Source organism: Urocampus carinirostris, chromosome 12, assembly GCF_059441175.1.
Source record: "Urocampus carinirostris isolate Australia breed hairy pipefish chromosome 12, RoL_Ucar_1.0, whole genome shotgun sequence".
Taxonomy (NCBI): domain Eukaryota; kingdom Metazoa; phylum Chordata; class Actinopteri; order Syngnathiformes; family Syngnathidae; genus Urocampus; species Urocampus carinirostris.
Genome location: NC_142360.1, coordinates 16177072 through 16202818, shown reverse-complemented (window position 1 = coordinate 16202818; position 25747 = coordinate 16177072). Strand labels below are relative to the sequence as shown.

Below are 25747 nucleotides of genomic sequence, written 5' to 3'. Positions count from 1 at the left end.
TTTTTTTTAGGCACTGGGCAGGGGGCACTCTGAATTGGTTATCAGCCAGTTACAGGGTTCTTATATTATTATTAATAATAATTGTGTTCAAATCCAAGAAACTGGAGAGTAGTTTATTACAGTAATCGAGACAGGGGGGGGGTAACAAACTAGTAATGTGTGTGCAAAGACATCGTAGTCAGACCATACTACACTTCATTTATTATTTAACTGATATGGGGGGAGTCTTAAGTCATAATTTAAACAGAGGCATATATAAGTATGAGTCAAGTCATGTTTATTTGTACAGCCCTTGATCACAATAAGTTTCGAAGGGCTGTAAACAATCAGGGAAAAAAGAAAGAAATAGAGAAGAAAGTAAGAAAAAGAAAGCTAAAAAAAAGGAAATTAAAAAAGATAAATAGAAAAAGAGAAATTTAGGGATAGAGAAAAAGAATCACAGAAGAGGAAAAAAAGAAAGACAAAGGGAGAGCAAGAAAGAAAGAGAGATGCTGGTTTAAGATCAGGTAATTGTGCAATTTTGTAATTATAATCCTGTGCAGTCCTTTGAGACATTTTTGTGATTAAGGGCTATATAAATAAATGTGACTGACTGACTAACTGACAGAGGGAGGAGAAAGAAAAAAATAATAGAAAAGAAAGGGAAAAATGGGAAAAAATGACAAAAGAAAGGAAGAAAAAACACTTCTACACGTGATCTCGTTGTGTGCTAATGGTCACATCTAAAGAGGGGATATGGCTTGACATGACACTTGCGGTTGCTGACCTCCTCATCAGTAATTCAGTCCTTTCAGCAACACTCATCAATAAAAAATGACATTTTAGGGTGTGTATTTCCAATGCGGCTCATGATTGGCTACACTAGCTGTCCATCTTTGTCCCGCCGTGAGGTTGAACTGGACTGTGAGTTGGTAGAGCTAGAAAAATGACGGAAACGAATTGTGTCTTCAAAATAAAATCAATAACAAAAATACACCGTTGCAGTCGGTTATTGCTGGTTTAGGGAAAGTGTGTTCTTTTATTTTGATAATGTAAACGGAACGTTTGCCTCCCCACCTTCGAACTTAACGCTGGTGTTGTCTCTGCGGTTGCAGGACGTGGTGGACAGCAGCCGGACAGAAATCGTCAAGGTGGGGTTCGATTCTCGTTTTTTTAATACATAAACGCACATTGGATTTTTTTGTTCTAGAGTACACACCTGCTAAAATGTATTTAATGCACTGCCTTGTCCTATGTATTCGATTAATTCACATTCCTTGCAAACAATGTAAAATCGAAGGTGTTATCAGCCAGTTGCTGAAGATGTTGGCTTTTCAACAGCTGTTAGAAAAAGAAAATAAACTGGAAGGTAAATGTCTTTATTTATCAGAGTTTTGGATGGGTCTTGAAGACAAGTGCAGTGGTTGTGTCGAGGGATGAGGAGCATCCTCCAAGAAAAATGCTTTTTACTATCTAATCGAGATAAATGGTCGTAATTGATCCAGAAATATGGCTTCACTAAGTCGTCTACCAGGTTTGTCATTATTAATGTCTCTTTTTATAAAGACGGGACATATGTACATGTGCTTTATGTTGCGTTATCAATATACAATTCGAATTATTTATTATTAATCACAACGGATGATTTTAAGCGTGAGTGATAGGCTTAAACGTTTGCTTTTAAACCAATCACATAGTGCCAAATTGACACCACAAGAATGTCTTGGAAGGGGGGAAATAACTACAATTTCAATTTATCTTTTTTTTTAAATAAAATGTATAATTGGAGTAATAATGGTCGGCATAACTATAATACAAAACAAAACAAAATATATTTTTAGCGGTGAGTCATCAGGTTGCTGTCGATCAGTTTTGTTTAGGCTTCTCTTTATTAAGGTCACAGTAACTGGAGACACTCCAAGTTGACATCTTGGACCAGACAATCAGAGGGCAGGACATTTAATTTATTAAATTTACAGTTTTGTAGAATCTCAGGGCTTCTGTGGATCTGACATGAAAGTATTTAGGGCTGCAACACATAAAGAAAAAAACACATTTTTGAAAATTCCAAATCAGTTAGCCAAATGGGCACAAATGCACCCCGCTGCACTGAAATTATAAACATTTTCGTATGAAATGTGGAAAATAATGACAAATTGATTTTCATAGAGACATGAACTTCTTGAAAGTGCATGAATTTTAATGTTGAAGGGATTGAAAACTGCTTGAATTTTTGGTGAAGTAATTGTAAATGCTTGAAATTGTTGCATTGTATTTCTCAACAAGTCTGTTTACTGACACAGACACTGGTGGATTCGCTTTTCCATGGCATTTCTTCTTCCTTCGTGTTGAACTGCAGCTGGCATTAGTTTGTACGGCATTGTCCTATGAATCGTCATCACGCCCTACGGTAAATTAAAATGGGAAGAACGTCCTGCAACACCTATATGGGAAGAAATTTGTCTCAAAAACAAAAATATTCGAGATTTACGCCAGATAAAAAAAAAATAACACACGGAAATCGCAAATATATTTGTGGCTTTGGAAAATACATGATTCACACGCGGATTTTTTCTTTTAGCGAAATATTCAATTTATATACAAGTTGTTGAAATATTTTGGTATAGCTTATGATTTATTTTTTGTTTTCATTTTAACCGATCAGCATGTAAACTGTAAAGCTTGGCATTTACACCCTTAAGGGGCAGTGTGTTTAATCTGACCACTAGATGTCACTGTATTGTGTAGTGCGACCGCAAACAAGTGCTAATAAGTAGAAAAAGGAGAATACTAATTACAGGGACTCAAAGTGACCAAACCGCACCATTTTTCTTCTTCTTTTCTTCCCAGTATTTTGGAAGGGATATTTTTATTTTTTACCCATAGCAACAAGATGGCTGACTAAATCAGTTACCTTAGTTGAGCTTCATGTGATGTAAAATAAATGCGCATTTCTTGAACAACAACTACTGTATTTCCAAATTATGTGGGTTTATGTTAGTTTATGTATTTTTGCTTATTGTTTTTTACCACTCGGGGCAGCAGATAAAACACACTGTCCTTTTAAGAACGATTGTTCAAAATAGTATGATGCATCAACAGTACAAAGTAGTCTGTGATAAGGTGTATTGGCTTTATTTTTGAGTCTGCTATTTTATATGTGCCCTGTATCCATCCATCCATTATCTGCACCGCTTATCCTCAGTAGGGTCGCGGGCCCTGTTAATAGTAAGCAGCAATTTGTTTCACTTTGCAACTATAGTTAAGCTAATTAAGAAATGGATGGAGGGGTTAATTCTGTTTATCCAAATATATATTGGAAACACAATGAATGTAAATAAAATGTGTGGTTGTGATCAAGAACAGTTAGATTTTTTGGGAAATATTAAAGTATAAGCAAGGCATTTTAAGCCCAGTTTTTTTTATGAATGTTTTCATCCAGACTGTCTTTCAAAAAGCTGCAATACTCTTTTATTCAAGCTGTTCTGCTTTTCTGTTTGCTTAGCAGAAAGGGGGGAGAAAGATGAAGCAGTGCTATTTATATCTTCCTCCTCCTCTCATCTGTATCCACACGCTTCCTAGAAAAGGAGGCGTATGATTGGAGGGAATATGGGGATGGGGGCAGGGGGGATGAAATGTCATCTCAGACAACCTGTGAGGACAGATGCTGCATAAAAAGGAATAATGTAATCTTGCGAGTTACATCACCGGTAGGCACGTGATGAGCCATGTATGAATTTTCATTCAGGTTGTTGCAGCGTGCAGTATTGACGCAGGATGTGTTCCTGCTTTTTGCTCAAAGTTAGTTGGGAGAGGCTGACCTGTGACTCTAAGGAGGGGAATCTTGAAAATCGATGTTTACATAAGTGTGGAAGTGTGAAGGCGCATCTTGCATCGCCTCGGGGCTCAGTTTGCACTTAGGAGGTCACTGTCGGGGGTCTCGGCTGCCAACCTCGATGAATTAAGCTGTCCTGATTAACTGGCAGCGGCACTAAGGTGTTATCAACCCGACTCGTTGATTGTGAATCCTTTTTAGGAGACAGATTTAAGGGGTTCACCTTGTGACGACGTCATACAGGAAGGACTATCCGATTCATGACCAATTATTGAAGAAGGTCTCTGCTTTGTCCTTTCTAAAGGAGAATTTCTTGTTTTGTTTTTTTGCATTCCCGATAATATTGGTTCTCAATTGGCTCTTCTTCAATACCCACCATTCCACCCTTATGACATGCTGCAATCCAAATAAGAAAAAAAATCAATTTTCAAATGTATCCAAAAAAAGGATTTTGCAGTTTTAAAGCAGAACTAATAGAATATATTCACCTTTTTTAGAAAACAAATGACCACCAAAACAACTTCAAGTACCATATATATATATATATATATATATATATATATATATATATATATATATATGCATATATGCCTACATAACATGTAAGCAAACCCCCTGAAACTACTTTAAAATAGCCAAAAACTAAAGTTAATGTAAAATATTGTTAAAGTGTATCCCCAAGCCTCTATAATAATTTAGTTGTGTACCTAATAAAGATTAATATTCAGGTAAAAAGCTAAAAATATAAAATATTTGAACATATACCGTATGCCATTTTCATATTTTGTACTTCAACTTGATCGTTGTTGTCATTGTTTTCCACTTTTACTTTTTTCTCATCACTAACTTTCTTAGGGCCCATTATTTTGGAGAATAAAAGGAAATAAACCAAAGAAAATCACAATAAAATGAGATGTGCTTCCTCTCGAACGTGCGATTGACTGAATAGGAAGTTGAAATCAAGCAGGGCATTATCGCCATCTACTGCAAAAGGGGTGTAAATGACACCCTGTTTTTTCTTCTCGGTATTACTTTGCCAAGGCAAATATCTGCGACACATTTTTTGGGTCCCGACCCACCGTCTGAGAAAAAAACATGTTATGCATCAGATTTTGGGGGCAATATAAGATTTTTTTCATGATTCATAAATATTCCGAAGGGTTTGATGTGGAAAAAAAGGCATTCTCATGAATATTTGACAAAAAAGTTCTTGTGGTTGTTGATTCCTCTCATAGAACCACTGCGATAAAGTAGTTCTGCGCCACAGCTATATTACTGTCATTTGTTTCCATTTATTTCAATGTGGACATGCAGTACAACTTCAAGTGCCCAATAGAAACATAATGTAAACAGCATAGTTAGAAGTTAAAGCTTTTAAGCAGCTTTAAATCAAAGAGTTAGCTAAAGAGTTGAATCAGTTTTAATGCTTAAACATATGGTTGAAGCATGGGTGATTTAATTTTAGGAGCACTAATTGCAAATACTCTATGACCAGGATGATCACTTGTATTGGTAGGTGTTAGGGTTATAGTTTAGTAGACACTCAAAAAAGGTGAAAAGTTTAAATCTGCTTTAACTCAAACATTAGAGTCACTCCAAAACTTCATTAGGAGATTTGGAGCCATTTTGAAGCCTAAAATCAAGAGTTGAAACCTCAAAGCTGTAACTTTGGCAGCATTACATCTTGCAATAAAACACGAGAAGTTGTTAATCGAAGTTGTGCAATACAGAGGTCCTTCGATTTTTGCAGTTAATGGTGCCCATAACCACCTGTGTAAGGTGAAAAATTCGCTAAGTAGTGTTGCATTTTTTTTTGTGGGCACCCTTCATTAGAGCCGACTTGTCAACTTACCGACTGAGGATGAGAGTGCGAGAGAGAACAAATTGAAACCCAGTACTATTTCAAATGAGTTGATAGGGTTGTCAAAGCCATGTCAAATAGGCTGAGAGCAAAAAAGAGGAAACAAATTGAAACCGTACTTTTAATTAGTCTTATGGGTTTTTGGGGCATTTTTTTTTTTGGGGTGGGGTGGGGCATTTGATGAAAGCCCTGCCAACTGAGAGTGAGTATGTGAGTGAGTGAGTGAGGTCTGTGAGTGAGTGAGAGACAGAGAGACAGAGAGAGAGATGCATTGCCTCAGCAGCACGACAAAAGCAAGGGATACAAATCCCTGAAGCAGGGATGGAGAAGGCAGCGCGGGTGTTTGCTCACAAAATAGTATGAAAGCTGCTGTGATATGAAATGGTATCGGAGATCTCAAGTCAAGGGGTGACTCTTGGCCGCCCCGCAACCCCCATCCCACTATCGTAGCAGTCGAGCCAGCAAGCAGACATAGCGAGTGATTTGGCAAGTGCGGTGCTGTGTCGGTGTGGGAAACGATTGTTGTTTATGTTGTTTGTTTTTTAATTGAATGGCCAATCAACATGGATCTTGGCTGCCCTAAACATTCCTCAATGGTGCGGGAATCTTCCGATGTTTTCTGTTTTATCTTTTTTTTTTTTTTTTTTTTTTTTTTTTTAAATAAAATATTTTTCCCTACTTTTTATTTTAATTACCCCCCCCCCCCCCTCCATCCCCCCTGCGAAAGAGTAAACCAGCTATAACCAAAGCGCGAAGTAATGAAGGGTCTCTGAATAGCTGTTTTTTTGCCAAAAACTTGGAAACGTAGTTGCCGTCATAAAAAGATACATGTTAAATAAGAAAAACGAGAACAAGTACCGAAACTCGGCTGTTAAACTTTGTGAGCTCACTTCCTGATGTGTGGCTATTTCTCTTGTCCAACTTGCCGCAGTTCAGTCGCTGTCAATACTAAAGTCATTAGGATACCTACGAGCTGTGCAAATGTTGTGAAAACTTTTGGGCTGATTGAAATTTTAGTCACTGTTGAATTTTTGCCTTCTAATGTTGTCCACCTGCATTGGTTGATCCATGTAAATGTAAACATACCAATTAAAAATCAGATATGGGTCCCAAGGTAGTTGGTTCAAGAAAACATAACTACTAAACTGGAGTTTGATGTAAAGACCAATACATGAACGTAATTGATACTTACAATCACCTACATATGAGTCTTTTTCGTCTTTTCTGGGTTTACGCTACCTCATTATTTATCCAGCATCTCTATTTTCCGTCATGTAATTTGATAGCAGGGTGCAGTTGTTTTGCATGGAGCTTCAAGCTCTTAGCTTTCTAGTGTTGCACTGCATCAAGTCAAGATAAGGGTCTAACTATAGAGTGGGCAGTTGGGACTTTGAGAGAGTCTGAGTCTGAATACCTGAATGAAGTCAAAATCTTCTCTACGAGGAAAGATGTTTTTAAATGATGCACACAATCAGGCTTGGAGAGTAACTGAATACATGTAACTGTGTTACTTAATTAGGATACAAAAAAATCTAGTTGGATTCCGTTAGTTACAGAAAAAAATGAAGTTATCAAATTACTTGTATATTTAGTTAGAATAAGGATTACTTTGCAGAATTATATTTTTAAAGTATATTTACATATACGTAATGCGCCATTAGACAAATTGTGTCTATCCTAATTTTAATCCTGAGAGAGAAAGAGAGGGAGAGAGAGATATCAGGTTTACAGAAAGCGTGTGTGAGCCGTGAGTGTTGGGCAGATTGTACAGACAGCCAACTTATCCCCCACTGTATGTTTGTACCACTGTGCTGCACTCTTCATTTTGTCTGTATATTATTTCTCCTTCAATGTAGCAATCATTTTGTTGAATTGGCACCAGCCCGCAGTTTTGTGAGGGTGCTTACGTGTGTGCGTAACGTGTATTGGGCATTAAAATTGCTCACACGTGATGCATTCTGGGACATTTAGTAAATTTGGTTGGTTGTCTTCTTTTTCTATTTTGCTGTTGATTGTTGTTAAAAATTCACTCTACAATCCCTTTATTGTTATGCTTTAGGAATATTTTACTTAGCCCAGTAAATCTGAATATTGTCAAGAGGTTTGGCATCCCCACTTCAATCAGGTAAAATTTGAACTTGGACAAGAGACATCCCAGAGTTTGGGGAAAATTATATAGTGAACACTTGGTGTGTTTAAAACAATATTGGGTTCTTAAATTCCACTAAATGTAAACTAAAACAGAGTAAATGTTGTCTGCCATGTTTTTGCTCAATAAACTATAGTGCATGATCAAAATGTGAGACCTTTTCTAGGACTACAAGCAACTTCCTCCAATTCTTTTTTGAGACTACATTGTTAATTTATCGTTAACAAAACAAATTGTCCCTAGGTCTGAATGAGCGAATGAGTTGTCTGTCCCTGTGTGCCCTGCGATTGGCCGGCAACCAGTTCAGGGTGTCCCCTGCCCACTGCCCGATGATTGCTGGGATGGGCTCCAGCCCCCCGCGACCCTACTGAGGATAAGCGGTACGGCTAATGAGATGAGATGAAAACATTAGGTAATTTTTTTATATAATGTTTATTATGTCTTTTATTAAGATATTTTGTTGTTTGATTAGTCAAAAATTAACTGAAAGTATCCATCCATCCGTTGAGTGCACCGCTTATCCTCAGTAGGGTGGTGGGGATGCTGGAGCCAATCCCAGCTATCTTCAGGCAGTGGGCAGGGGACACCCTGAACTGGTTGCCAGTCAATCGCAGGGCACACAGGTACAGACAACTCACTCGCTCATTCACACCTAGGGACAATTTAGACCGGCCAATTAACCTGACATGCAAGTTTTTGGAATGAGGGAGGAAACCGGAGTGCCCAGGGTAAACCCACACAAGCATGTGGGGAACATGCAAACTCCACACAGGAAGGCTTGAGCTTAGACCTCAGAACTGTGCCACAGACGCGCTAACCATGCTTGCCGTGCTGCTAACTGAAATTAATTCAGTTACATTACAGCAATACTTTATTCCAATCATAATGTCCTGGCATCGCCGTGCTTAGCGTTACCGGGCTTGGCAATGTCGGGCATTCTACTTAGCCGAGGTTGTTAGGTTTGTTGAAAAAGTGCCAGGGACCCACTTGGGAGTGCCAAAGACCCACATGGCCACTTGCAGCTCCAGAGCCGCTTGTACATGAAAGCAGATGTTTATTGATGTAGTCTGTATTAATTGCTAAAAACACTCAGTCCAACTGTGTACATTTTCAAGAAAATCGGTTTAGCTGTTTCGTAGCCTACATGTCATACACACACAAATAGTAAATATAGATTCAGATTAAATCAATAAATAATATTCGGATTACGTTGCTGATTACATTTGTCAACTGTTAACTTGTAACTGCAACATTTTCAAAGTAACCCTCTCAACCCTGCACAAAATTTTACTAATGTTCAACATTGATGATAAGCATTGACCCAGTTACAAAGAACTTTTTGCCAGGCTTTTTTGAATAAACAAATATGATGGTATATTGTCCAGGGGTGTAAAAGTGAATGCAAATGGTTACACGTTTTTGAGTGTCAAAGGGGAACCTAGAGAGAAGGCTTACATACCCCGTGGAGACACTTTATCGTATTTGAATGTTGTTATGTAATTGTCTTTCAGCCCATGCACTTTATGTTTTCAAAAACATGGGTGCTTTTATTGCATGAGGTTATCAAATACCTCACTGTAATTACCTTTTGTCACCTACAAGTGTATTGTGTTTTACTTTTGTTTTTGTAATTCAAAAAACTGTTCCCAAATGCTCCAATATGTTAATTTTCCATTAAAGGTAAATGAGGAATTAATTTGTCCTACGTAAGTGTAAACGATACCCATTTTGGCACTACTGATACTATAAAACCAATCTTTTGTATATTGTTACTCAATATGTTGCATAGGAATTCTCTTGTTCTGGACATTTTTACTTTTTTGATGAGTTGAAACAAAATAAGGAGGAGTTCTCTAAACCAGAAGGAGGCACCAAAGACTATTTAATGACTTGGCAAAGCAAAACATCAATAAAGACTGCTTGTGCCAGTGTTTTGCAAGTTAGATAAATGCACACACACATATTCCAATTTGACTTTTTGAGATACATACATTATCCATTTATATTCATCCAGAAGTGGTTGGGGCTGCCACGTTGCCTATCTGAAGATAGCTTAAGTCACTTCAGCTGGGTTACTTGTAAAACAGGGCCCTCTAACTTAGAGAGTCCAAAGACAGGTCAGTAAGGAATGCTGATGCCATGGTCCTGACAGATTACAAGTGGAATGTCCACGGTCCACCAAGCTATCAGCCGACTCAATACCAAGAGATTGTGGGCAGAGTCCAGATAGGAAGAGGCGGCCTAGGCTGGGGAGATACACCATGCTTCTGGTCCTAGACCGACCACATGCAAAAGAAGGAGATTGTGATGGCAGTGGTGACAAGGATGGAGGAAGATTGCTTCAAAATAAAAGCTGTGTTGCAGGGTCCTTAAGTGACGATCAGAAATGAGATCAGACTCGACTTCCTCGTCCGCTCGACCAACGACACACTTCCATGCCCTTGGAAGCTCAGGAGGGAGGAATGTGGTGCACTCTGCAATGCTTCCAATGCACACCCAGCACATCTTGTTCGGCTGTAAATTTCCACTCTCAGAGCCTCCACAGATGGTGCCATGACCAAGTCCTGAGGAGGTTAGCAGAAGTGCTGGTGGACTGTCAACAGAGAGGCAGATCACCACCTGCAGAGGACCTCAAATTCTTCCTCGCTGAAGGGGGGGCCTACAGCAAAGCCCCTATCTCTGGATCATGACTGGATGGTTAGTGTCAACCTCAACAGGAAGAGGTAATTTCCCACAGAGATCCCCACCACCTTTCTCTGGCCAGATAAAGTCATGTGGTTAGCCAAAACGAGACCGGCATCCTTGATTTAACTCACCGTAGGAGAGAGGATTGAAAAGTGCCTTTGAATGTAAGAAGGACACGTTCTCAGAGCTGGCCACTGAGTGCTGACAAGCAGGCTGCAAGACTACCATCTACACAGTGGAGGTGTAATGCTGAGGCTTTACAGTGTTTTCAATGACTTGCCTTCTCCCAGGAAGAAGACTCGGGAGGGTGACAAAAGACCCAGTAGAGTGGGCTGAAAAAAGGAAACTTTTGGCTCTGCCTTGCGAGGAAAAAACCTGTGGGGTGGGGTAGGGTGAGAGAACACCTTACCCCCACCAAAAAACAACTTCTGTCAGCTGTAGTAGGTGACAGGGAGACGTCCCTGTCATACAAAATCAAAGAAGCGAAATGTTCATGAATGGTTGTTCTGGCTGATAACCCTGCAGCCCACCAATCGACACCAGTGGAGGTGAGACAGACCGTAATGTCCAGCCAGAGATGGCATCTTCCTGTTTAATCCAAATAGCATAGTTAGATTTGTAAAAACTCCTGGGTTCACCAACTTTAAGGAAACCACACTTATAAAGTGTATCATATTGGTTGCTGATTCGTTGGCACTGTTTGCACAACTATCAGATCTCAGTTATTCCACCATCTACATATCCATTGGACTGATGTGAGACTATTTGTCACCTATGTTGACATTCCGATCCTCTATTTGTATTTACAGATGGCGTCAGCCACAGCGACCTATGGTCAGAAGGAGTCTTCAGACCAGAACTTTGACTATATGTTTAAGATTCTCATCATTGGCAATAGCAGCGTGGGTAAAACCTCCTTCCTGTTTCGTTACGCCGACGACTCATTCACACCTGCCTTTGTCAGTACGGTGGGCATCGACTTCAAAGTGAAGACCATCTACAGGAACGACAAGAGGATCAAACTGCAGATCTGGGTGAGTTCCCCGTTGACTTAAATGCAAAGTGCACTGCAAAGGTGGTCACTCTTTGTTTTAATCTGGACTGCCGCATCTGTCTTAAAGAGTTACTGTGGCTCCCTTTGTTAAACCCTGAAGAGAACATGTACCGTATTTATGGAATTTGTACATTATATAAACTATTATAATAGACAAAAAGTACGCCATCATCTACAGCCTGCTGCGGTCAAGAATTTGGAAAAGGAAACTGTTAGCTGGACATTCTGTTATTACATATATTTCATGTTGATGATGTCTGTGTATTGTCTGCTGATGCCCTTGTAGCATCTATTGCAGCCTGGTCATCCTGGAATTACCTCATGTGCAGGCCCCTTCTAAAAGGTTTCTTCATTTTTCTCATGCTGAAGTTTTCCTTGCCCTAGTGTATTTCAGACCAGAGGATGGTGTAATAGTGGTCCGTGCAACCTTTTGAGACTTTTTGTGATTAAGGGCTGTACAAATAAACATGACTAGACTTCAAATTACAAAAACAAGATGAATCTCTGACACATGATACATATATGTGTTTTTTTCTTCGTAATCATGCATTTTTTGCCTTGCTGCGATTATATTACGTTGACTGGTCTTTTTGCCGATCTTGCTTGTAGAAACGTAGACACAAATAGACATTCAAAATACCCGGTAATAACATTGAGTGAAGTATGCAGCCCTCAGCCTCACTCTAGTTTTCAAAATCTCAGAGAAAATATTCTCAGTTGAACATGGACAAAAAAATGACCCATCACCCCTCTCAACCATGTCACAAGGCTTTTTTGTGATCAAACGGAATCGTGTGCTATTGTTAAAATTTGTTTATTGTCTAAATCCAAGGAGGCTGCTTTTTGTCACATGATGCCCGCACCTCTGTTTCACACCACCAAGACAGAATGGATTCATTTGAGCGGTAATTAGGAATTCAAGTGGTGCTCTTCAAAAGGCTATTATGCGTCTATTCCTCCCAAAAACCTAATTTGAATGTAATTATTAACACAATACATTTATATAGGGCACTCTTGTTGACTCACAGTCTCTTACATAACAACAGAATGCTACCTACACTGACGTTTTAGTCATGGTAATGATGTCTCTGTTGAAAGAGACATGCATTAGCACTACAGATGGATATTTAATAGATTTGCAAATATTATCATTTGAGGACAAGGAAAATGGTGATATAATTCATGTCATTACAATAATTCCTCGCTGTATTGCGGTTTACGTTTTGCGGTTTTGCTACTTTGTGGATTTTCATTGTGCATTGTGGTCTGCATTCTGATTGACTAAACAGTCACCCCGCCCCTTTTCTGCCTGTGTCTGCCGTGCGTCAAAAACGTTGCGGACTAAGTTGACCAGTACACATACGTCAAACAGCTTAATAAACCTACATTTCACTGTTCACAGTCCCTTAACCACCTGGGTTGTAGGGGAACCATTTGCTGTGGTGTGTCTTAGGCAAGGACAGCATGGCGTCGCCCATCCCCCTCCAGGCCTTTTTTTGGGGTAGCGGTTTGTACATGAAACAGTACTGGTTTCCATGTTCAGTTGTAGCAGGAGAAGCTTCCTGATCTGATTCAAATACAGGCACCTTCATCATCTGGTCGCGGTTGTTTTTTTTTCGATGTTGAGCGTCTTCCTATTATTCAGAGATGAGCTGGACGGGCAGCGAGGGGCGGTCATACACCAAAATAAAGGTGCCAACCGCCCTTTAAACTTGAAGAAGGATTAAAAGACTGGCAGCGGCATGTTACAATACAAATACTAGATCCCAAAATCTAGAGAGAGAGAGAGAGAGACAGACAGACAGAACATAATTTATTTAAAATAAGTTGCCTAAATCAGGTTCCCATAGAAAGCCAGTCAACCAATAAATAGTGCAATATAGTCAAGTCAAGTCATTTTTATTTGTATAGCCCTAAATCACGAAGAGTCTCAAAGGGCTTCACAGATTATTACACTATATTACACAGACCATTTTTCAGAATGTATATATATTATCATATAGTAGCAAGATTTATTTATTTATTTATTTTTATAAATCATTATTTGACAGTACAGTATTTGTATGTAAAACAAACATTTTTTAAGGACAATCCATTGTTGTTTGGAAAGTTCTTTTCACTCAACATTTTTGGAGCCAAAGTACTGAGGATAAGCGGTGTAGCTAATGAGATGAGATGAGACAATAGAGTATTTCATAAATACATTAATACATAAAGGTTTTCACTTTGCGGGTATTGGCCATCTCGGGACCTTTATGGAACGCACGTCAGAACCAGAACAGATGGTAGACCCAAACGCGTAACGTTTCACACAAAAGTTTATTGAGATATCGAGGAAGTCAGTTGTGAGGAAACAAACGCCAGCCATCCAGTTCTCTCTGGACAGAAGGAGCAAGTAGTTCTCGTAATCGGAGTGTGATCTGAATGCGGAAGTGAGTAGATTCGCCGGGGTGGGAGATCGGAGCGTGGTCAATGGGGAAAAACGGGTCGATAGCCAGAGTGGGAGATCAGAGCGTGGTAAATGGGCAAAAACAGGTCAATAGCCGGAGACTATCGGGAGCAGACGAGCAGGATACGGATGAAGACGGGACAGATGGGAGTCAGAGTCAAAGTGTTTGCCTTGCTTATGCGAAGGTTCGCTGACGGACTGACAAGGATTTTCTGGAGTACTGAGTTTAGATAGGAGGGGAATCAATCAGGCAACAAGCAGCAGCTGGCGCCAAACGAGTGAGCACAGGTGACGGCAATGTGTAATCATGACAACACAAGGCCTGCGAGAAACGAAGGATTACTGTATACGTATTATTTGTATCCAGACTGTGAATTTATTGTCTAAATCTTTCACAATAATTCATGTCAAAGAAAGAAAGAGGTATTTCATGTACTTTATTTTTTGCAGGACACGGCGGGTCAGGAACGTTACCGGACCATCACTACCGCTTACTACCGAGGTGCCATGGGCTTTATTCTTATGTATGACATCACTAACGAAGAGTCCTTCAATGCTGTCCAGGATTGGTATGTGCAAAAGAAAACATAGTAATAATCGGACCTTTTCACCAAGTCCTCTTGTTCAGAATAATGTTAAGTTCATTTTTTTTTATGTATATATTGGTCCCCTTAGGCAAATTCACTTCCAACTGTATGGGGGTAACATCAGGCATTACATTACATTACCAAAATTAGTTTTAAGAAATTTAAATGAATAGTTATAAACAACAATACGGACGCTGCCCTACTTACGAACGAGATTCTGGACGATCGTCCGTAAGTTGAATTTGTTCGTAAGTTGCTTCAGTGCTATATTTTGTATGGAATGTATGTTTTATATAAGTATATTTAAGGCTTGTATAGGTAAGTCCTAAAAAGTAAACATTTCATAAAATAATCTGCTCCATTTGGATAAAGTTAGGTTTAACTTACTTTTGGAAGATGAGCTTCAACTGTACCGTGGGAAAAAATGGCCGAAAAAAAGCGTTCCGACCATTTTTTCAACCGCAATAAACTTTCTTATTCCACTTTCCTTTCAAAAGAAATGTCTTTACTCTTCGTTACACTTTTCACCAACCACATTAAATGGATGCACACGATGTTAAACAATAAAAATGTCAAATTTCTTAGTGTGATGGAGATTCAGTACAGCATGTTTACACACGAACTAGAAAATGGAAGCCGGATTTATTCTTCGGGGTGGATGCTAGGTGACCTCTTACAGCGCCCCGCGGCAGAAAGAAGCATGACAGTACTGTCCTCTACTCGGAAAAAGGTGCACACAATACACAATCCAACATAAGACAATGTCCGGATATTTTTCAACCAAATGTTCGTATCTATCGTTTTGCGTATGTCGAATGGTCGTAAGTAGCGGAGGGTCCGTCCATGACAGTAGAGCAATGAGGGCAGACTGATTGGATTAATCAGTGGGGCCTGTTGTTTAGAAGGGTGAAAGCAGAGGGGATCAGGCTTTTCCCGAGATGAGCCCTTCTTTATATTATTGTCCTGTATCTGCCCCCTGACGGTAGCGGAATAAAGTATTGGCGTAACGGTTGAAAGATACCCTGGACTATTGGTGCTTCGATCTTCCTTTTTTTTGAGGAATATGTACCCGCAATGGTGGACACTATTGTATCGGCTGTCTTCTTGTGGTCACTTAACAATCAGGAAGCTGAAATTAAAAGAATCTTAAATTGCAAAAAATAAATGCCATATTAAGGGACAGTGTAATATTTGGCACCTCCTAGTGGTAAAAAAAAAACTTCATTAATTAAAACAATATTTTTTTGTTGAATAAGTAAAAAGACACTAACTAAAAGACTTGTGGCTGTGGTCGCAGCAAAAGGAGGTTTTACAAAATAGTAACTCAAAGGGGGCCAATATTTTTGCAATGCCTATCTTTTCATCTGTTAGCACAATATAAAATGTTGAATACAGTTGGTTTCTTTTCACGATCGTGTCTAACATGTTGTCGATTTTTAGAGTTTTTTTTTATCTATATATTTGAAGCTTGAAAAATGGCATTACGTCAAAAAGTTCTTGGGGGTACTTTCACAAGGCACTGTTTAATAAATATATGACTGTTATGTTTGCTCCCAGGTCTACTCAGATTAAGACATATTCATGGGATAATGCCCAAGTGCTGCTGGTGGGAAATAAATGTGATATGGACGATGAGCGCATGGTGAGTGGAGACAGAGGCCGGCAGCTGTCTGAACATCTTGGTAAGCTCGAGTGGAAATTTTCGCAATTAAGATTGTGTATTTAAACACATTTTAGTTCAGGGGCCTTATGTTCGAAAAAAAAAAAAACACTCTCATTGGGGGCCAAACTAGTAAACGAATTGCTTTAAAACTGTGCCTAACTGTAGGGCTGGGGGCTCTTTTCAAGTATTAACCTATGTTATTGGGGGGTTTTCCCAAATATTTTTTCCTTCACTCCGATTTAATCTAGTTGTGTTTATCAACTGTGCATTAAATACCTCATTTGATTTCACTTCAACAACAGTTTATTGAAGTGAAGGGAATGCAAACTGAATGGTGACATCAAAAGCACCCAAACACCAGTTTAAGTGCAAAATATTGAAATAGTTGATTTAAGGATATACAAGTATTTTTCTGCTCTTTGTTTATTTGAATACTCTGTCCATTCTTGAATATGATTTTAATTATTTGGCAGCTCTGGATTAATTTTCTTATTTATTTCCCTTGAGTAAATTTATTGTGAAATATAAATGCAAAAAAAAAAAAGCAAAATCATCTGTTATACAATTTAACAAGAAGAAAAAGCAAGTCCTGTGATTTAGCTTTTAAGTTGTTTTGTAAGATGTTTCAAAAATTGAACACTCAAGCATCTCTTTAAGGGACCTTTAAGTACCCAAAGGCTTGCATTCAACAATGGTCTCCAATGGGTTAAACTTAAGACGCTGTCCTGAATTTAAAAATGTGTTACTCTCTGCCGCCATCTCCTGGCTTTAATTAATGACAGCAGCCTCAGTCAGCTCATTAGTGAGTATGTGTATATCTTTAACAGGCTCTTCTTTTTTAATCTTTTTTTGTGGTTTGGGTGGTGTTTGTAATGTATTTCAAAAAGGTATTTTCTTAGTTTTACAAATTTCAGGCTACACGAACAAAAAAACTGCAATGACAGGCATAAAGTCACCCTCCAACAGCCCGCCCTTTCTCCTCCTTTCTTTCTACCAAATGTGTTGAGAGCCCCAGTACAGCATTGGTAAGAGTAAGATTTAACCAGACAGGCGCACTGGGAAAACAATTATAAAGGCTCTTTTAACTTAGTCAGGCATTGTTAACACATATTTCATAGGGGAAATATTTTATTTTCAACTTTCTAAGGACACTTCGAATGACGCACCCCACCTTTAATTTAAAAATTATTCTAGTTCAAATCATGTTTTGCGGGCGGCACGGCGGCTTAGTGGTTAGCGCGTGTGCGGCACGGTTCTGAGGTCGTGGGAACCTCCTGAGTGGGTTCAAATCCAGCTCCCGGCCTTACTGTGCGGAGTTTGTATGTTCTCCCTGTGCTTGCGTGGGTTTCCTCCGGGCACTCCGGTTTTTGCTCCCACATTCCAAAAACATGCATTTCAGGTGAATTGGCCGGTCCAAATTGTCCCTAGGTGTGACTGAGCGAGTGAGTTGTCTGTCCCTGTGTGCCCTGCGATTGGCTGGCAACCAGTCCAGGGTGTCCCCTGCCCACTGCCCGATGATTGCTGTGATGGGCTCCAGCATCCCCGCAACCCTACTGAGGATAAGCGGTGCAGCTGATGAGATGAGATGAGATCATGTTTTGCTACTAGAATATAATTTATGTACAATCCTTAATGATCTTTCAACTTTTCTGTTCCTCTCTCCCGTCGCAGGTTTCGAGTTCTTCGAAGTCAGCGCTAAAGACAACATCAACGTTAAGCAGACCTTCGAGCGCCTGGTCGACATTATTTGCGAAAAGATGTCCGAGAGTCTGGATGCCGGCGACCCCGCCGTCACGGGGGCCAAGCAGGGGCCCCAGCTGTCTGAGCAGCCTGCTCCTCCACACCAAGACTGTGCGTGTTAAGGATGCTCCACCCGCATCCTTCTTCTATTGCCCGTCACTCTTTTCACCCAATCTTTTGTTTATGTTACTCAAAGAGTCCAAATCAGTTTTTTAATCACGCCGACCTGTTTCGGACTCTTTGCGAAGTCAGGTTCTTTAGTATGGAAGCCCTAGAGAGCCATTATTCAATTAATAGAAGGAATATTAGAATAATAAAAATGCCCTTAAAACAAACATTTCTAAAAACGGCCTTTTGAAATAAAAATCCTTTGACGAATTATGCAACAAAAAAAAAACATTTGGCATAAGGAAGTTTTGAATTCAAAATGTAGCTTGTTAAACCATGTTTTTTTTTAAATAAAACCATAGCAGTTATGTAAAATTCAATTATGATAACATTTTAATGTAAATATTTTGCTTAAGGTTTTTTATGAATGTTCATTTTATGGCTGTTTTTATCAATTGAGTATTTATTTCAAGGCCATTTTTATTTATTTTGATTTTCCTTTTATAAATTGAATTATGGCACTCTTGAGCTTCCATACATCAGGTTCATTTTATTATTTACGTTCGTGAGTGTTTAAAAGGATTTGACGACTTCCATCTAATGTTCGAGTGCCATTCAAATCCTTTTGATTTTTACAGTGTATTTATTTTTGGGGGATATGGGAAACAAGACGTTAACAGTGGAGTCGTGTTTAGTGGGTTTAGGGGGAAGGAATGGTCCAACTGAATCCATGAACGCCTGTATTCACCTTCTTACACTGCAGGGGGTGGGCAAACTTCTTAAATGTTAAGATGTAATGATAAAATGTCTAAAATGGTACCAAACTGAAGTAATACTCGAGAAAATGTGTTGAATTGGTGAAACTCTTGTCCCCAGCGTTTGCAACATTAAAATAGATGGCTGCTTTGTTCTTAACCTGCTATTTTCCTTCTAATCCATTCATTTTATTAAGATATTTATCAAATTTAATGGGAAGAGAACTTAACGGCTCGCTAAGTTTTTTTCTTTAGTTTTTCAATGCATGTTTTGAAATGTAGTGCGATACAAAGGCAATAATTTATACATTTTCTTTAAAGGGACAGTGTGTATTATTTGACCGGTAGATGAAAACTACAAATAGACCAAAAAGCATCCTTTTACTTGCTAGCGTTTTTGAGGTTTTTGGGTACCTGTAGCAGCAAGAGGGCAGACAATATTTCAGCTCCTTTTGAGTGAGGCTCATTTTATGTGAAATGAATTCCCCAAAAAATTTTCAGACAAGTATTTAAAAAGAAATGCTGTTTTCGGCCATTCCACCCTGAGAACGTCTGATTTGTGGAAGCGCAGCAGGGTTAGGCCTGGTTAGTGCCTGGATAGGAGACCGCCTTGGAATACCCGGTGCCTCAAATCAGTCATTTTGCGCATGCTCTGCTGCAACAGCACTAACTGTTCCCCCCAGATACAGTCAGTGAAAATTAATTTCCCTAAGGGGACCAAATAAAACTTTTGTATTATAGTTCATGTATTTTTGCTTATCATTTAAATCAATATATATATATATATATATATATATATATATATATATATATTTTTTTTTTTTTTTTTTTTTAAATGAATGAAGTTGGTATTACCTCTAGGACAGACCTGGGCACTCCGGTCCTGAAGGGCCATACGTCCTGCCAGATTTTGAAGTTTGCTCTTCTTTAACTCAGGTGATACAAATTATAACCTCGTGAGCAAGCTAGCAAGTGCTCGTTAACGATACTGGTGATTGGAATCACCCGTATTGGATCAGAGAAACCTCAAAAATCATGCAGAACATACGGCCCTCCAGGACCGGAGTGCCCAGGTCTGCTCTAGGAGAAGCTAAACAATAAACACTGTCCCTTTAGTTCTGAGTATTTCAAAGCCAATTTGATTAATTGGTTTATTTAAAGACTAAAAAAGTAATATAAATGTACTTGTAAATGTCAGAACCCGAACCGACGGAAAACCCAGACGCGTAATGTTTTCAGACAAGATTTATTTTACGGGAATGGGGCAGTCATGCGCGTGAACAAATCAACGCCATTGATTCGGCGATCGCTGGGCAGAAGAAGTGAGACAGAGAAGTCAGGCGCAGGAAAACAGGAAGCCAGAGGCAGAGGAGACCGAAACCGGACCGGACAGACGGGATCAATACCTGATACTGGATACATTAGCAAGATACTAGACAGGACGGGACAGACAGGATCAATACCGGATACTGAAGCAAGATACCGGACAGGGCAGGAGAGACAGAATCAATACATGAGCAAGATACAGGACGGGACAGACGGGATCTATACCGGATAGTGGAGACTGGAGCAAGATACTGGACAGGACGAGATAGATGTGATCGATACCGGATACTGGATACTGGAGCAAGATACCAGACAGGACGAGACAGGCAGGATCGATACCGTAGCAAGGACGAGACAGACTGGAGCGATATCGGAGACTGAAGCAAGAAACTGGACAGGACAAAACATACGGGGTTGATACCAGATACAGGAGACTGCAGCAAGATACCGGACAGGACGAGACAGACGGGATCTATACTGGAGACTGGAGCAAGATACTGGACAGGACAAGACAGGCGGGATTGATACCGAAAACACAAGCCATATACTGGACAGTCAAAATACAAGTGCAGAGGTTTGTTGACGGACTGACAAGGAGTGAATGAGTTTAAATAGGAGTGAAGCCAATCAGGCGATGAGCAGCAGCTGGCACCAAACGGGCAGGCCCAAGTGAGGGCAACCGTGACAGTAAATCTTATTCTAAAAAGAGTTGCCTCCATTTTTAAGTCTTTTTGGGGCGGAGGGCTTAATGGACTGTGCATAAAAAGAGGAAAAATATAGAAAGGTATTTTGAAATGGCAGCAAGGATATGAAAACAGTTGAAAAAGGTTTCCCTCATGTATTGCTGAGGTAGCAGATTTGAGTCTGAATCAAAAAAATCAAATCCCATATTCTTCAACCCAATGCACCCTGCGACTCCAAAAGTTTGCCCACCCCTTTTACACTGTCAGGTATATAAATCGGTCTCATATTGTATCTAAATAATGTTTTTTTAATTTGTTTTTTACGTTTGAGGGATGTGTTGCATTGTAGTGTTGCTTTTATTACTTTTATCAAGCAGTGGGTAAATGAACAAAACAGAAAAGGGAGTTGCGACAAAATAGCTTTTGATTTAGTTCAAATAATTGTAATATGAATATTGTGCACTATATGATATGTACAGGTATGCATTTCTTGAAGTAAACCTTTAAGGATGACGTTCTGTGGAGATAGGCTAATTTACATTTATCAGGTCTGTTGTAAAGGTTATTTGTTGAGGTTGATTTGTGTGCAAATGACTCCTTACCTTGTGTCCCTGTTCCCTCCCTTGGCTTTGTTGAGATTTTGTGAAATTACTAATTCATGGCCTAATGCAGACAAAATGGCACCAATTATTGGCAAATCTGACTCTTATTTTTATCATCCATTCTTGGGACATCTACTCTAAAAATGATTTTCATGTTTTAATATGAAGCCGGAAGTCATCCCAAAAGATTCTCTACAAATATGATGTATGGGTTCTTACTTTTCTCATCACAGCATATTGTGTTTGTAGAATATTAGTTAAAGGGACAATGTGTATTATTTGGATGTGTCTGTATTGGGTCGTATACCTGAAAACGAGTGCTAAAAAGAAACCAGAAGAGTACAAACCACAGAGACTCAGTGACCAAAACGCGCTGTTTCACGTCTCATTTATTGCCCAGCTTTTTTTAGGTCATTAGGTACCTGTAGCAGCAAGATGGCGGGCAACAGCAGCTCCATTTAACTTTGGCATTTTTTGGGATAATCAGCCTATTTCTTGACTTACAAATATTGTAAAATTTTAATTAGATAAAAATTAAATCGTCCTTATTGTCATTGATATAAAAGTTGTGAAAAATTGTATGCAATGAGATTAGGCATAGTACTCTAGGGTAAACGTGATAAAGAATTAAAAGAGAGAAAATAAAGACTGTCAGGATGAAGAGGCAAAAAAATTTACAACATAGTGACTAGCCTAAGTTATAGCATTAGTGCAAAGAAAAATAGTGCATCGTGACAACAGTTTTGTGTGCTTGTTTAGAGTGGTGATGGCTCTGGGGAAGAAGAAATATGTGGATATTATCGTTCATTTTAATTGTTTAAATCAATTTTGTTTTTCCTAATTAATTATTTATTTGCCACTAGGAGACGCATCATAATACACACTGTCTCTTTTAAAAAGCGAAATCCATCTGTTTTGAAATCCCTCTTAGAGACGGCGATTTTGAGACAAGTCTAAGAGTGATGACATCCATGTTGCTGAGGGTTCCGCTAACGACCAATAATGGCTCTGCTTCAGAGGGCAGGTTAACCGTGATTGGTTGTTAGCTGAGCCCTGGGCAACATCGATGTCATCAATCCTTGACATCAACTCTAAAAAATGGCCGCCCCCAGAGAAAGATATAAACAGGTGTATTCACATTCTGAAAAGGACATTGTGTATTATTTAGTGCCTCTCAGTAGGGTAAAAAAACATTATTATTTCCCCATAACTATATTGATTTGAATAAGCAAAAATACATGACCCATCATATAAACTGGTATAATTTTAATACTTGTAGGTCAAGTAATATTTATTATACATTACAAGAGGCTCACCTAAAGGGAGCTGACATGAATGTCTACGATCTCTCGCTGCAAAGCAAACCCCCGAAAAAACTAAAACTTTGTGAAGAAATAAAAATTAAAGTGGTCAAAAATTGGTCCCTCAGTTTCTGTAGTTGCATTCTTCTTTGTGGTTTGTAGCACCCGTGTTTGGCTGCACAGTGACATCTAGTGGTCAAATATTACTCCGTGTCCCTTAGGGTCTCCAACTCCATTTTCTTTAGGTCTTGGTAAGGTTAGGATGCATATTTCTACACCAAATAATCTCTAAAAAGAAGATAAAATATGACATTTGTTTAAGAAAATCATGAATAAAACAATACAGCAAATAAGAAAACATTTTGTGAGTACAAATATTGAATTATTATGAAGTTCTAAGGTGTGTCTCTAACCATTAATCAACTGAACACAAACTACTCTGAACTTGGCAAAATAATGTAATGTTACATTTAACATGTTGTTTTCTATAACCATGCTGAAGGGAATAAATCAAATTTAACACTTGGCTCAAAGGCGGAATCTTGAGGAAAGTCCAGTTGCCTCCATGATTCAGTTCAACAGCAGTGGCGATCTACCAGGAAAGCGCATCGATATCAAACTCTTACATCATACTCGCGTACTAAGGGAGCTTCACGCTATCACCTGGGGCCGCCTGTTTAAGACCCCTGTTTTAACTCATTTTTTAATGAACACAATACCCATAATGCTTTGTTTAGGCTTTGCAGGAACCTACAAGATTGTTTTAAAATCCTTTGAATAGGCTTCTACTTTGACAAGCATTGTATTAGTGGATGATATACCAAAGTTCAAACAATCTTGGAAATTTGATGTATGTTTACTTATTGAATATGGTGTTCAACAGACTGTTGGTTATGTCAAGTGTTAATATGTGTACATTTGTCGATATATATATTCAGAGTGACATAGTATTTGAAAACGGATAAGGAAATTGTTACATAATTTCCTCTATTTTGACAATTGTTCGTTTCAATGTAGCGTTTGAACGTGTGATTAACTCCACACAAATACATTGAAATCAAAAACCATGAGAATTAGCTTGATCATATAGTCTTTTGGATGTCATTCCTTAATTTCAGATCCCACGCCCCCATTTTCCACATCAAGTTGCAAGACTGCAACCAGAGATCCAAATGATAATCTTTGACCCCATGAACAGAAACTAAGGAAAATCATTTTGTCCCGGTGGTGACTGTTGTTTTCTAAACTGTTAAAATGATCCCGTTAACTAATGTCTTCCTCTCTTTTTGAAGCATAAATGTAAATATATGTACCTTTGACTCTTACTGTATATGTTGGTTGTGTTATATTGACTCAGGCTTGCAAAAAGAGAAATAGGAGGAGGGGGGAAAAACAATGCTGGTAACAACAAAAGAGCCATGTTGGAGTATGTCTGCATTTGTATCGCCAGGCCTGCTTGTGAATGATTGTTTCGGTTACAGTTACAAAGCAATAAATTAGCTACTACGAAAAAAAATGAAATTGCCATCAGTTCTGCAGGGGCTGCTGACTTTAGTAGCTGATGTTGCATTTGATGTTGTCTCACTGTCAACCCACCCACTTCCCCATAATCAGGTCAGTAGAACTAATAATGAAAGAAAATATGTCGTGTTTTTATCTGTACTTTGTGGTAAAACAATAAAAGCATTACTAACGAAAACGCAGCCTTTTTTGTGTTATTGAACACATTCTCCCTGAATCCTAACACACACCCATCCATTACCTGTTTTTATATACGTATATCCTTCCATCCATTATCTGCACGTTTTACCTTGCAAGGGCAGTCTGAATTTGGCCAGCCACAAGGTAGGACGGCATGTCCTGACCGGAGGAGCTGGACCAAGGCCCTAGCCGATCTTGGCCAGGTCTCAGCTCCACGAGCAGCCGGAGACCCTTGCCAGGTCAGCAGCCAAGCTTGATCAAGCTAGCGGCTAAACCAGTGGGACAAAGTCAGCAACCTTAGAGAAGCCTCAAGCCACCAGCAGTCAACCTCTCCCTCAACACTCTGCATCCAGTGGTCCTCATCCCAACCGGCTCTCAAGCCTACCAGGATTCCTCATCGCTCTACAGCTGAGGACATAAGGACTGGGCCGTCATTGTCATCAAGAGGAACCTCGCAGAAGATCTCGTTGTTGCTAGGTATTGGGATGACGTAAAACGGGGAACTCTATCAAAATACAATAACGTAATAATCAAGCCAATGTTGTTGTCTATCCAAATGATACCAGTTTAAGTTCTCAACTTCTAGTTTTGTTTTAGTTTTGTTTTCTTATTATTTTGTGTTCTATTCAAGCTTCTTCGGTAGATGATTAGGAAAAAGAAAAATCTATAAATCCAAGAGTGTGTGTGTCTTGATTAAAAGTATATTGAATTATCAAAATGGTAAAAAGAATTCACCTAAAGTGTGTGTAGCCACCCTTCAAAATAAAACAGGTTTTTATCCGTTTACCTGACAAAGATCTAAAAACGTATGTGGTGCTCCAAAAAGACGAGATGAGTTTTGAAAAGAATAAACTCTGCGCTTTGATTCAATTGGTTAATAAATTGTTTGTCTGAATAAGTTACTTTCCACCCACATTCGCTACAAACAACACCTCAAACGACACACACCCGCCTTTAAGTTAAAATATATTATAGTTCAAATCATGTTAGGCAAATGGACTCAAACGACACACCCCATCTACAAGCCCAATAATATACAAAATAAACTAACAACGGATAGTGCGAAATCCCCCTAAAATTACATTAGCAATAAACGATCTAGCCCTGCGATTGGCTGGCAACCAGTTCAGGGTGTCCCCTGCCCACTGCCCGATGATTGCTGTGATGGGCTCCAGCACCCCCGCGACCCTACTGAGGATAAGCGTTGCAGCTAATGAGATGAGATGAGATAAACGATCTATCACAAAATAACACATTCTTCGTTAAATA

The 25747-nt window shown here is 39.1% G+C and overlaps 1 protein-coding gene across 1 annotated transcript; it reads left to right on the top strand.

Moving 5' to 3' along the window:
• The first annotated feature begins 1049 nt into the window (after positions 1-1049).
• Positions 1050-24476, top strand: rab3ab (RAB3A, member RAS oncogene family, b). Its single transcript, XM_088350434.1, has 5 exons — positions 1050-1130; positions 11319-11543; positions 14463-14581; positions 16157-16281; positions 17934-24476. The coding sequence occupies exons 2-5, from the start codon at positions 11319-11321 to the stop codon at positions 18122-18124; spliced, it is 660 nt and encodes a 219-aa protein (XP_088206560.1). The 5' UTR covers positions 1050-1130; the 3' UTR covers positions 18125-24476.
• The last annotated feature ends 1271 nt before the right edge of the window (positions 24477-25747 follow it).

Excerpts from the sequence above, each read along its gene's own strand:
- rab3ab (XM_088350434.1), top strand. The coding sequence starts at position 11,319 with ATGGCGTCAGCCACAGCGACCTATGGTCAGAAGGAGTCTTCAGACCAG. Across the intron at positions 11,544-14,462 it reads GGATCAAACTGCAGATCTGG|GACACGGCGGGTCAGGAACG; the intron begins GTGAGTTCCCCG and ends TATTTTTTGCAG. Across the intron at positions 14,582-16,156 it reads TTCAATGCTGTCCAGGATTG|GTCTACTCAGATTAAGACAT; the intron begins GTATGTGCAAAA and ends GTTTGCTCCCAG.